Here is a 13,129-nt window from a genome sequence, read left to right as displayed (position 1 = left end):
TTTGGGTTATGACCGAAAGGACAAGATCACAGGTACAAGCGGCCGAAATGAGTTTCCTCCGCCGGGTGGCGGCGCTCTCCCTTAGAGATAGGGTGAGAAGCTCTGTCATCCGGGGGGAGCTCAAAGTAAAGCCGCTGCTCCTCCACATCGAGAGGAGCCAGATGAGGTGGTTCGGGCATCTGGTCAGGATGCCACCCGAACGCCTCCCTAGGGAGGTGTTTAGGGCACGTCCGACCGGTAGGAGGCCGCGCGGAAGACCCAGGACACGTTGGGAAGACTATGTCTCCCGGCTGGCCTGGGAACGCCTTGGGGTCCCAAAGGAAGAGCTGGACGAAGTGGCTGGGGAGAGGAAAGTCTGGGCTTCCCTGCTTAGGCTGCTGCCCCCGCGACCCGACCTCGGATAAGCGGAAGAAGATGGATGGATGGATGGATAGAAGCCATAAAAACTTTGATAAGATATTGACTGAAATAAATGGTATAGTAATTGAGAGGGTTGAGAGCACTAAATTCCTTGGATTTATACATTTAAAAAAACATATTTAATATTTAATGAATAAATTATGTAAATATGTTGGTCAAAATTGAGGCACTTTCTTCCACTTGACGCTCTCCTAATTCTGTATCGGACTCTATTAGAACCACATAGCAACTATTCCAATGACATGCATCCCAGTTATCTTTAAAAAGTGAGGATTCTTCAGAAGAAAGTCAAAGGTGTTACATTTTGTGCAAACTTGAATGCTTCCTCACATCATCTTTTTTTTTTGCACAGTGCTTGTACTATGTAGGGTTGAGTTCTAGACTCATTCCAGTGACCACTACTTCTCATAGACATAATACCAGAAGTAAACCTTCATTAAGAGAGACAAATGGTCATCTAAAGTGTACAAGTTTTAGTAGAGCCTGTGGAGGCTTGGTGAGCTGGAATGAGATTGATACAGTAGCTCTAGAAAAGAATCACATAATTTAAACATGTTTAAAAGGCGTTTTAAGCTCAATTTATTGCTGCGTTATGCTTAGTATATTTAGCACAACAATATTGCATACCTGCCAACTTTTGAAATCAGAAAAACCTAGTAGCCAGGGTCCAAGGGCCGCAGGTAGGTCCAGGACAAAGTCCTGGTGGGGGGTTCAGGTTCGCCCCCCGACGCAAAATGATTGATTGCATTCAGACAGGTTAAAATGTTGCTAAAACCATCACTTTTCTATCAGTCACAGTGACTTTTCAAAACAAAAATATTACAGCAAAAATCATATGGGTTGATTGACATGTTTATTCTGTAAGCTAACTTCAATAGTTTGAAATTATTTTGACAGTTAATGCCAGTTATCCTGTCAACCTTTCACAAGACTTCAATTTGTTCATTGAAAGTATAAACACTTTTTACAGTAAACAAATGGTAAAACAGTACTAAACAATTCTATTAAAAACAAAATTGGTGTCATTATTAACTTTCTGTCCAAGCTTGTATAATCTACTGCCTTGTTCAATTGTAAAAAATATTCTGTGCCTAAAACTCACATTTCTATCACAATTATCATACTGTAAACATGGTAAGCTAACTTCATTACAATTAATAGTCCTGTCAATAGCATGGAATTACAATTCAAATGTAGTTTTTTTTGTAAGCCTTTCAAAAGAATTCAAAATATGAAAAATGAATGAAAATTAATTGAAGCCATCAGACACTTGAAAAGTGGCACATCACATCTCTAATGTAATCATTTGAACTTTTCAACAGAAATAGCACTGCAAAAATATTAAGGACATACTTCTGTATTTTGGTAGTTATGCTGTCAACATTTAACAAGATTTCTTCAACTTGGACTTGAAAGCATAAATAGTATAAACACTTTTAACAGTATAACAGTACTAAACAATTCCAATAGATAACATTGGTGTCATTACCTTTTTGTGGCTAAAATCCAAATTTAGCAACGGCATTAGACTTGTGTTTTTTTGTCCCAACGTGGTCTTTTACATCGCTAATTCCTCCGTGTCCGATCGAAAAATCTTGTCTGCACAAGGTGCAATTCGCGTAGTTTTCACCCTTTTTGGAACGGATAATTATTCCCGGATAGGCTTTTGAATATTCTTCACGGAATGACTGCAGTTTTCTTTTCGGTTTAAGAATTGTTGTTACGCAATTTCGTGAATAAAACTTTAAAAAAAATAAAATAATTTTAATGAATGAAAAACCGTATTTTTTATCACTGCAACCGTAACCCGGAATAGGTTGATGAAAACCGTACTAATTACGGGAAAACAGGAGTAGTTGGCAGGTATGATATTGTAATATAAAATAATGTCTGTACATATATAAAATAAACAAGTAAAAAAATAAACATTAATGTTTGGAAAAGGGTTAATGTGTGCAACAACACATCACTTAATAGACCACTACTGGCTCTATAAAACTGTCATGCCACTAATAAGCTTCTATAATAGACAGACAAGGGAAAATAGGAAATGTTCCAGGAAAGAGAAAGTTTTGTAGGCAAACAGTAGGCTAAAGTGATCAATGTTGGTTAATGACAGTATCGGACGTGTGCTCAGGTCACACTTAGCAACACACAGCTGTGTGATGTTCAGGAGATTAGACACAAGTCATGAACACTCGACAGGGAAGGAGAGGCACTTAAGGAATAGCCTGATAATACTATTGACGGGCTGGAGAGTAATGCAGCTGCAGTGGAGCGGCGCGGCTAAATTGAGATAATATTGACTTGCTCTAATCTCTTCACGGGGAAACACATACATCAGATTCATAAATAAATAGGAACATGAGCAACAATAAAAGCATTAGCACTCTGATGGACTAGGGTTAATGGCACGTCAATACGCACAGCGTGTGTGTGTAAGTGTGTGTGTGTGTGCACAGTCTGTCAATGGATGGATACCTGATTTATGTTCATTTGCATTTTACTGCAATCATGTGTTTTACACTCTTGTTCTGTTTCCTACTTCTGCTTGTCTAAACATACCAACACTAAGTACAAACCCTGTTTCCATATGAGTTGGGAAATTGTGTTGATGAGCATTCCTCAACTTTATCAGTATTTATTGCCACCTTTCCCAACTTCTTTGTCACGTGTTGCTGGCATCAAATTCTAAAGTTAATGATTATTTGCAAAAAAAAAAGGTTTATGAGTTTGAACATCAAATATGTTGTCTTTGTAGCATATTCAACTGAATATGGATTGAAAATGATTTGCAAATCATTGTATTCCGTTTATATTTACATCTAACACAATTTCCCAACTCATAAGGAAACGGGGTTTGTAGATCCACTATGGACTGGACTCTCACTATTATGTTAGATCCACTATGGACTGGACTCTCACACTATTAACTAGATCCACTATGGACTGGACTCTCACACTATTATGTTAGATCCACTATGGACTGGACTCTCACACTATTATGTTAGATCCACTATGGACTGGACTCTCACACTATTATGTTAGATCCACTATGGACTGGACTCTCACACTATTATGTTAGATCCACTATGGACTGGACTCTCACTATTATGTTAGATCCACTATGGACTGGACTCTCACACTATTATGTTAGATCCACTATGGACTGGACTCTCACACTATTATGTTAGATCCACTATGGACTGGACTCTCACTATTATGTTAGATCCACTATGGACTGGACTCTCACTATTATGTTAGATCCACTATGGACTGGACTCTCACTATTATGTTAGATCCACTATGGACTGGACTCTCACTATTATGTTAGATCCACTATGGACTGGACTCTCACACTATTAACTAGATCCACTATGGACTGGACTCTCACACTATTATGTTAGATCCACTATGGACTGGACTCTCACACTATTATGTTAGATCCACTATGGACTGGACTCTCACACTATTATGTTAGATCCACTATGGACTGGACTCTCACACTATTATGTTAGATCCACTATGGACTGGACTCTCACTATTATGTTAGATCCACTATGGACTGGACTCTCACACTATTATGTTAGATCCACTATGGACTGGACTCTCACACTATTATGTTAGATCCACTATGGACTGGACTCTCACTATTATGTTAGATCCACTATGGACTGGACTCTCACTATTATGTTGGATCCACTATGGACTGGACTCTCACACTATTATGTTAGATCCACTATGGACTGGACTCTCACTATTATGTTAGATCCACTATGGACTGGACTCTCACTATTATGTTAGATCCACTATGGACTGGACTCTCACTATTATGTTAGATCCACTATGGACTGGACTCTCACTATTATGTTAGATCCACTATGGACTGGACTCTCACACTATTAACTAGATCCACTATGGACTGGACTCTCACTATTATGTTAGATCCACTATGGACTGGACTCTCACAATATTATGTTAGATCCACTATGGACTGGACTCTCACACTATTATGTTAGATCCACTATGGACTGGACTCTCACACTATTATGTTAGATCCACTATGGACTGGACTCTCACTATTATGTTAGATCCACTATGGACTGGACTCTCACACTATTATGTTAGATCCACTATGGACTGGACTCTCACTATTATGTTAGATCCACTATGGACTGGACTCCCACACTATTATGTTAGATCCACTATGGACTGGACTCTCACACTATTATGTTAGATCCACTATGGACTGGACTTTCACTATTATGTTAGATCCACTATGGACTGGACTCTCACACTATTATGTTAGATCCACTATGGACTGGACTCTCACACTATTATGTTAGATCCACTATGGACTGGACTCTCACACTATTATGTTAGATCCACTATGGACTGGACTCTCACTATTATGTTAGATCCACTATGGACTGGACTCTCACTATTATGTTAGATCCACTATGGACTGGACTCTCACACTATTATGTTAGATCCACTATGGACTGGACTCTCACACTATTATGTTAGATCCACTATGGACTGGACTCTCACTATTATGTTAGATCCACTATGGACTGGACTCTCACTATTATGTTAGATCCACTATGGACTGGACTCTCACTATTATGTTAGATCCACTATGGACTGGACTCTCACTATTATGTTAGATCCACTATGGACTGGACTCTCACAATATTATGTTAGATCCACTATGGACTGGACTCTCACACTATTATGTTAGATCCACTATGGACTGGACTCTCACACTATTATGTTAGATCCACTATGGACTGGACTCTCACTATTATGTTAGATCCACTATGGACTGGACTCTCACACTATTATGTTAGATCCACTATGGACTGGACTCTCACTATTATGTTAGATCCACTATGGACTGGACTCCCACACTATTATGTTAGATCCACTATGGACTGGACTCTCACACTATTATGTTAGATCCACTATGGACTGGACTTTCACTATTATGTTAGATCCACTATGGACTGGACTCTCACACTATTATGTTAGATCCACTATGGACTGGACTCTCACACTATTATGTTAGATCCACTATGGACTGGACTCTCACTATTATGTTAGATCCACTATGGACTGGACTCTCACAATATTATGTTAGATCCACTATGGACTGGACTCTCACACTATTATGTTAGATCCACTATGGACTGGACTCCCACACTATTATGTTAGATCCACTATGGACTGGACTCTCACACTATTATGTTAGATCCACTATGGACTGGACTTTCACTATTATGTTAGATCCACTATGGACTGGACTCTCACACTATTATGTTAGATCCACTATGGACTGGACTCTCACACTATTATGTTAGATCCACTATGGACTGGACTCTCACTATTATGTTAGATCCACTATGGACTGGACTCTCACACTATTATGTTAGATCTACTATGGACTGGACTCTCACACTATTATGTTAGATCCACTATGGACTGGACTCTCACACTATTATGTTAGATCCACTATGGACTGGACTCTCACACTATTATGTTAGATCCACTATGGACTGGACTCTCACAATATTATGTTAGATCCACTATGGACTGGACTCTCACTATTATGTTAGATCCACTATGGACTGGACTCTCACACTATTATGTTAGATCCACTATGGACTGGATTCTCACTATTATGTTAGATCCACTATGGACTGGACTCTCACACTATTATGTTATATCCACTATGGACTGGACTCTCACACTATTAACTAGATCCACTATGGACTGGACTCTCTCACTATTATGTTAGATCCACTATGGACTGGACTCTCACACTATTATGTTAGATCCACTATGGACTGGACTCTCACTATTATGTTAGATCCACTATGGACTGGACTCTCACACTATTATGTTAGATCCACTATGGACTGGACTCTCACTATTACGTTAGATCCACTATGGACTGGACTCTCACACTATTATGTTATATCCACTATGGACTGGACTCTCACACTATTATGTTAGATCCACTATGGACTGGACTCTCACTATTATGTTAGATCCACTATGGACTGGACTCTCATTATTATGTTAGATCCACTATGGACTGGACTATCACTATTATGTTAGATCCACTATGGACTGGACTCTCACTATTATGTTAGATCTACTATGGACTGGACTCTCACACTATTATGTTAGATCCACTATGGACTGGACTCTCACAATATTATGTTAGATCCACTATGGACTGGACTCTGACTATTATGTTAGATCCACTATGGACTGGACTCTCACAATATTATGTTAGATCCACTATGGACTGGTCTTCCCTACCTGCTGGCATCTGGTGCAGGTTTCAAGTGACCATGTGAGTTTGCCTCCCACACACTGTTGGCGAGCTCGTTGCCAATGCCAGACATGACCTTGATTAGCTCCATTGACCACTCATCCAGGTCCAGCGAGCGCACCCTTGACAAGTGAGTACCCAAGTTTCTGTGAATCCCAGAGCACTCAATACAGATCAGGGCGCCGAGGTTGAGACTGGCCCAGTCAGGGTCTGGAAGAAGACGCATCAAAACAACAACATTAAAGGCAAAGAGCGGACTTCAAGCAAACATTGAGTAACGCTCTCTACTCACTTTGAGTGTCACAGTCGGCACAGCTGCTATTTCCACGCACACTTCTTATAGCCTGCAGTGCCATTGCCTCTGATTGGCTGGTCAGACGAGACTGAGAGAAAGATTTGCCACCAAAATGTCACTATTGATAGTTGCAACTTGCTCAAAGGTACAGTTGTTAAATATACAAATACAGCAAGAACCTTTTGTTACCATGACATGGTTTCCTCTAAATAGAACTGATTGCGGCGGTCCGCCACGGTAAAATATAAAACTTGAAAACAAATAAAAGTAATATATTGTATTAATGGATATATAAAGCCTAATATTAGTGCAGTATTGACTAATGATCAGTGTTGGAACTAACGCGTTACTGTAACGCCGTTATTTTCGGCGGTAACTTGGAGTGTAACGTGTAATTTTTTATATTCAGTAACTCAGTTACCGTTACTACATGATGCATTACTGTGTTATTTTATGTTATTTTTTATGTAGCATCGGCTAGAAAGTGAGAATATCTGAGTGTGTTTTATTGGAGAGCTGCGGTGTCGTCCTTCTGATTCTTCCTGTCTCACAAGAGGCGTGCTGTGTCTGTGTGTGTGTGTGTGTGTGTGTGTGTGGGTGTGGGTGTGGGTGTGGGGGGGTTGGGGTTGCGTTTCTGTGTTTATTTACAAGTCATCATGGCAGAGCCAGAGTCAAGTTTCTTAACATGGATATATTCTCACTACTTTTCTATTATCGAGCACAAAGAAAAGAACATTATCTATCTACTGCCCAAAACACCAATTCAAATCTGCTGAAACAGCTACGAAAGCAACATGCTTCTACAAAGCTAGTAAAGAGAGACACAGACTCCGATGCCACTTCACCAGCTGGATTTTAACGGAGGGACTGCTAGCCAGGACAACATTGATAGAGGCATTGCAGCGTATGTGCTAGAAGACATGCAGGCTATTTCTACAGTGGAGTCACCCGCTTTCAGGCAGCTAATTAGCATGATAGCGGGCGTCAAACGGCAAATGGCACGAAAACATGTTCCAAGTTCCTGGACACAGTGGACAGTGAGTACATAAACATGGAAAGCGAGCTAAAGAAGACACTCCAAACTCTGCCTCTGCTCATCATTCAGCACTGAAGGTACACACACTCTGTCAATTCTCTTATATACTCTTTCATTCTAGACTTCTAGAGTGTTTGATTATCACATCACTCTAAATGTATAGACTATAAAGTTCACAAACATGAAGAGGGATGCTAGTGGGCCAGGCCAATCTTTCCTTATCTCTAAACTATCCATCCATCCATCCATCTTCTTCCGCTTATCCGAGGTCGGGTCGCGGGGGCAGCAGCCTAAGCAGGGAAGCCCAGACTTCCCTCTCCCCAGCCACTTCGTCCAGCTCTTCCTTTGGGACCCCGAGGCGTTCCCAGGCCAGCCGGGAGACAGTCTTCCCAACGTGTCCTGGGTCTTCCCCGCGGCCTCCTACCGGTCGGACGTGCCCTAAACACCTCCCTAGGGAGGCGCTCGGGTGGCATCCTGACCAGATGCCCGAACCACCTCATCTGGCTCCTCTCCATGTGGAGGAGCAGCGGCTTTACTTTGAGCTCCCCCCGGATGGCAGACCTTCTCACCCTATCTCTAAGGGAGAGCCCCGCCACCCGGCGGAGGAAACTCATTTCGGCCGCTTGTACCCGTGATCTTGTCCTTTCGGTCATAACCCAAAGCTCATGACCATAGGTGAGGATGGGAACGTAGATCGACCGGTAAATGGAGAGCTTTGCCTTCCGGCTCAGCTCCTTCTTCACCACAACGGATCGATACAGCGTCCGCATTACTGAAGACGCCGCACCGATCCGCCTGTCAATCTCACGATCCACTCTTCCCTCACTCGTGAACAAGACTCCGAGGTACTTGAACTCCTCCACTTGGGGCAAGATCTCCTCCCCAACCCGGAGATGGCACTCCACCCTTTTCCGGGCGAGAACCATGGACTCGGACTTGGAGGTGCTGATTCTCATCCCAGTCGCTTCACACTCGGCTGCGAACCGATCCAGCGAGAGCTGAAGATCTTGGCCAGATGAAGCCATCAGGACCACATCATCTGCAAAAAGCAGAGACCTAATCCTGCAGCCACCAAACCAGATCCCCTCAACGCCTTGACTGCGCCTAGAAATTCTGTCCATAAAAGTTATGAACAGAATGGGTGACAAAGGGCAGCCTTGGCGGAGTCCAACCCTCACTGGAAACGTGTCCGACTTACTGCCGGCAATGCGGACCAAGCTCTGGCACTGATCATACAGGGAGCGGACTGCCACAATCAGACAGTCCGAAACCCCATACTCCCTGAGCACTCCCCACAGGACTTCCCGAGGGACACGGTCGAATGCCTTCTCCAAGTCCACAAAACACATGTAGACTGGTTGGGCAAACTCCCATGCACCCTCAAGGACCCTGCCGAGAGTATAGAGCTGGTCCACAGTTCCACGACCAGGACGACCTAACCCTAACCCTATCTCTAAACTAAAACTGGGGAAATGCGTAAAGTGTTCTGGACTTCACTGAAGACATGATTTTATTTCACAATTCCTTGAGAGAAAAAAAGGCCTGGTTAGGCTTTGTATATGTAGTGTGTGTGCTGTATATAGTGTCATGACATACCTATAATCATGGCATGTGTGCCTTCCTTAGGTGAAGCCAGGTTTACAGCTATGTTGTTATTATGCGGTTTGTTACTTATGTATGTTATGTTGCAGCTATTTAAAATAGTTTTGTCAATTTGTTCTGGCCTGAAACAAATCGGCCCTTTGAAACATATCTTTGTCTTTGTGTGTTGTATGTAGAGCACATTGCTTAGCAGAGTTGAGTGATGCAAATGCATGTCAAGTTGATCAACACATTGTATTATTCTCCAGTGCAATAACAGCACTGAAATGAAGGCTAAGGGCATTAATGGGAGCCTTAAAAAAATTGGGTTGACTTTTTTCTTGCGTAGATGCAGCCAAGCATGTCGTTGTGGCTTGTGCAGCTCTTTGAGACATTTGTGATTAAGGCTATATAAATAAACTTTGATTGACTGATTGATTGTACAATCAATCAGTGATTGCAAAGCCATATAATATAGGAAAACATGTTAATACTCATAACGGTTAATACTAATAATTGTAACTAGTAAAAATTGCAAAAAAAAACAAACTATTTGAAAAGTGGGACTAATTGAATGACTGTGTGAAAGGATCGGACTCTCACCTTGTTCTTGCTGCTCTCGCAGGACTGCAGACTGGCCAGGATCTGGCCTTCAATGACCTGCACCCACGCGTCTCTTTCCTCATATGAAGTGGCTTCAAAATGCCACGTCTGACCCGTTAGCGATACGATGATGAACTCAAAGTTCTCCTCTTGTTCTGTTGGGGGGTGACAGGGAGGAGAGAATAGAGGTTAAAGATTGTGAGTGGCAACAAGATGAGCTGCATTGTGCTAACAAAAGTGATGTTTATGAGCAGCTGGCTTCTAGCAGGACCTAAGCCAGAGTCCCCCCCTGTACTCAGGAGGGCTCCTTAATGTCATTACAACCCCAGCCTTCAAGGAAGGAGGGACACAGTGGTCTTATTTCAACATTTCTACACAGCTAAATGGCTAATCCAGAGATGCTGTGAGATGAAGCACTGAACACAAATGTTTAAATTCCTGCAAGGTCTCAGGACTTAGGCGCAGAACGCCTGGTTTGGTTACCAATTAGTATATGAATACCATGTAGTACAACTAATACATATCATGTGAATAAAGAGTATAACTAAGCATGTACATTGATAGAGATGCCTCACCTGCCATCATGAAAGGGAAAAAAAAAGTAAAAAGAAAAAAAAAATTAAATTGTTATATGTATCCAGTGATTATACTATAAAGTTATTTTCCATTTAACTTCACCAGTTTTAGATTATTTTTATTCAAAATCGCTGAATTTTCACATTTGCCATTCAAATACTGAGAAGAGACGGTGCGGTGAACAGCAGCCAGTTGAGGCACGTCACTCAGTGCCTCAACATGGACGGACTCGGCTAACTGCTGGCCTGCTGTGCAGTGAGACCGTATTGCTATATGAACTATATTATACATTTCCATAGTTTAGTTAGCTGAGGTATATAATGTACAGTGTATTTTGTCAACAACTGTATGTGTGTAAAGTATTTATTGTGCTGAGCGATCATAAAACTGCTGCAAAGACGCACTGTGTGAGGCTCGCAGTAATCCCGCCTCCTGGTGCCGGTTAATGCACCCCCGCCGCAGACTGCACCCCCCGACGGGAGCGCCACACCAACCAAAGCCCACACCCAAACCCTCCACGTGCAAGACCGAATCCACCCAAAAAAAGTCACTTAACAAGAAGCCAAAAAGTGCAAAAACAACAATGCTCGCGCCGGAGGAGCCGTGAACGACTGCAAGGACACAACATTAGGTACACCTGCAGACTGCAGCACGGATTTCATATTTCATTCATTCACAACTCCTCCAACACGAACACCACTGTTCCCGCACTTATAAGTAAAGGTAAGACCATAATAGCATTTTTTTTAATTAAATGTGCTTTTTTGTGTGCTACAGTTTGTATGTGTAAAGTTAAAGTAGCAATGATTGTCACACACACACTAGGTGTGGTGAAATTTGTCCTCTGCATTTGACCCATCCCCTTGTTCACCCCCTGGGAGGTGAGGGGAGCAGTGGGCAGCAGCGGCGCCGCGCCCGGGAATAATTGTTGGTGATTTAACCCCCAATTCCAAGCCTTGATGCTGAGTGCCAAGCAGGGAAGAATGCTGGTATGAGCTTTTAAACATAACCCGTTAACTGCTGCCAATCAAATGGTGAATAAGATACTCTTTAGGGTTCATATGTTTGTAAATCTGACTGTGATGAAGTCAGTGCCTCACCAGCCATCAACCTCACCGCACGTCAGTGGTACAAACATACATATACACATACTGTACATACACATTCACTGTACAAACATACATATACATGTACATATACATTCGCTGTACAAACATACTTTGTTTGGTTGCACATCTTTGAATGCTATTGTGTGTCATGATCAGTGTTGGGTTAGTTACTGAAAACCAGTAACTAGTTACAGTTACTAGTTATTTTATTTCAAAAGTAACGCAGTTACTAACTCAGTTACTTACACCAAAAAGTAATGTGTTACTGTGAAAAGTAACTATTTAGTTACTTCTTTTTTTTTAAGGCTCCCATTAATGCCCTTTTAGCCTTAATTTCAGTACTATTATTGCACTGGAGAATAATACAATGTGTTGATCAACTTGACATGCATTTGCATCACTGAACTCTGCTAAGCAATGTGCTCTACATACAACACACAAAGACAAAGATATGCTTCAAAGGGCCAATTTATTTCAGGCCAGAACAAATTGACAAAACTATTTTAAATAGCTGCAACATAATGGCACTTTAACTTTAAGTAGATGGGATCTTTGATCCAAGACACAACTTACATTTAACTAAAATGTTATTTTCTTTGTGCTCGACAAAAGAGAAAAGTATTGAGAATGTCTCCATGTTAAGAAACTCGACATCTGGCTTCACCATGATGCCTTGTTAGTTGTTATGAGAGTAGCGTAAGTGTGTGTGGCCCTTTAAGAAATGACAGCATGTGAGGTGAGTGACGTCAGTGAGTGAGTGGGTGAGAGAGGTGAGGGAGCGGCAATAGTGAGTGCGTGCAGGTGCTCTAGCTTGGTGGATGGCTGCGTCCAATAAAGTCACAAAGTTGCAACAAACCGCCGTCCTCGTCATTCACCTTCAGCTGTAAAGACCCACTTCCGGGTAAAGTGAAGGTTGTTAGCCCCGAAGTACATGGGCCCTGCGCCCCTCAACTACGGTCTGGGAGAACCCCCCCCCGCCCACACAAAGCACGCCTTTTCTTTTCCACCGCAGCGCTCCAATAAAACACACTCAGATCTTCTGTTTCTAGCTGATACTACATAAAAAATAAGGTAAAATAACGCATTAACGCATCATGTAGTAATGGTAACTGAGTTACTGAATATAAAAAATAACGTGTTAGATTACTAGTTACCACCGAAACTAACGC

At 41.9% G+C, this 13,129-nt stretch overlaps 1 protein-coding gene across 6 annotated transcripts in view; it reads right to left on the bottom strand.

The window, feature by feature from the left end:
• The window catches only part of agap1 (ArfGAP with GTPase domain, ankyrin repeat and PH domain 1), a 229,765-nt gene that overhangs the window by 32,122 nt on the left and 184,514 nt on the right, over nt 1-13,129 (bottom strand). For all 6 annotated transcript variants that reach the window (XM_061924155.2, XM_061924154.2, XM_061924157.2 and 3 more), the window contains 3 exons: nt 10,276-10,430; nt 7,053-7,143; nt 6,748-6,970 (listed from right to left, as the gene is read on the bottom strand). In XM_061924155.2, coding sequence (XP_061780139.1) covers nt 6,748-6,970; nt 7,053-7,143; nt 10,276-10,430 — 469 coding nt within the window. The remainder of the gene's footprint in view (nt 1-6,747; nt 6,971-7,052; nt 7,144-10,275; nt 10,431-13,129) is intronic.

Source organism: Nerophis lumbriciformis, linkage group LG28 (assembly GCF_033978685.3).
Source record: "Nerophis lumbriciformis linkage group LG28, RoL_Nlum_v2.1, whole genome shotgun sequence".
Taxonomy (NCBI): Eukaryota; Metazoa; Chordata; class Actinopteri; order Syngnathiformes; family Syngnathidae; genus Nerophis; species Nerophis lumbriciformis.
The sequence above is the reverse complement of the archived record's forward strand: the minus strand, read 5'-3'. Positions and strand labels throughout refer to the sequence as shown.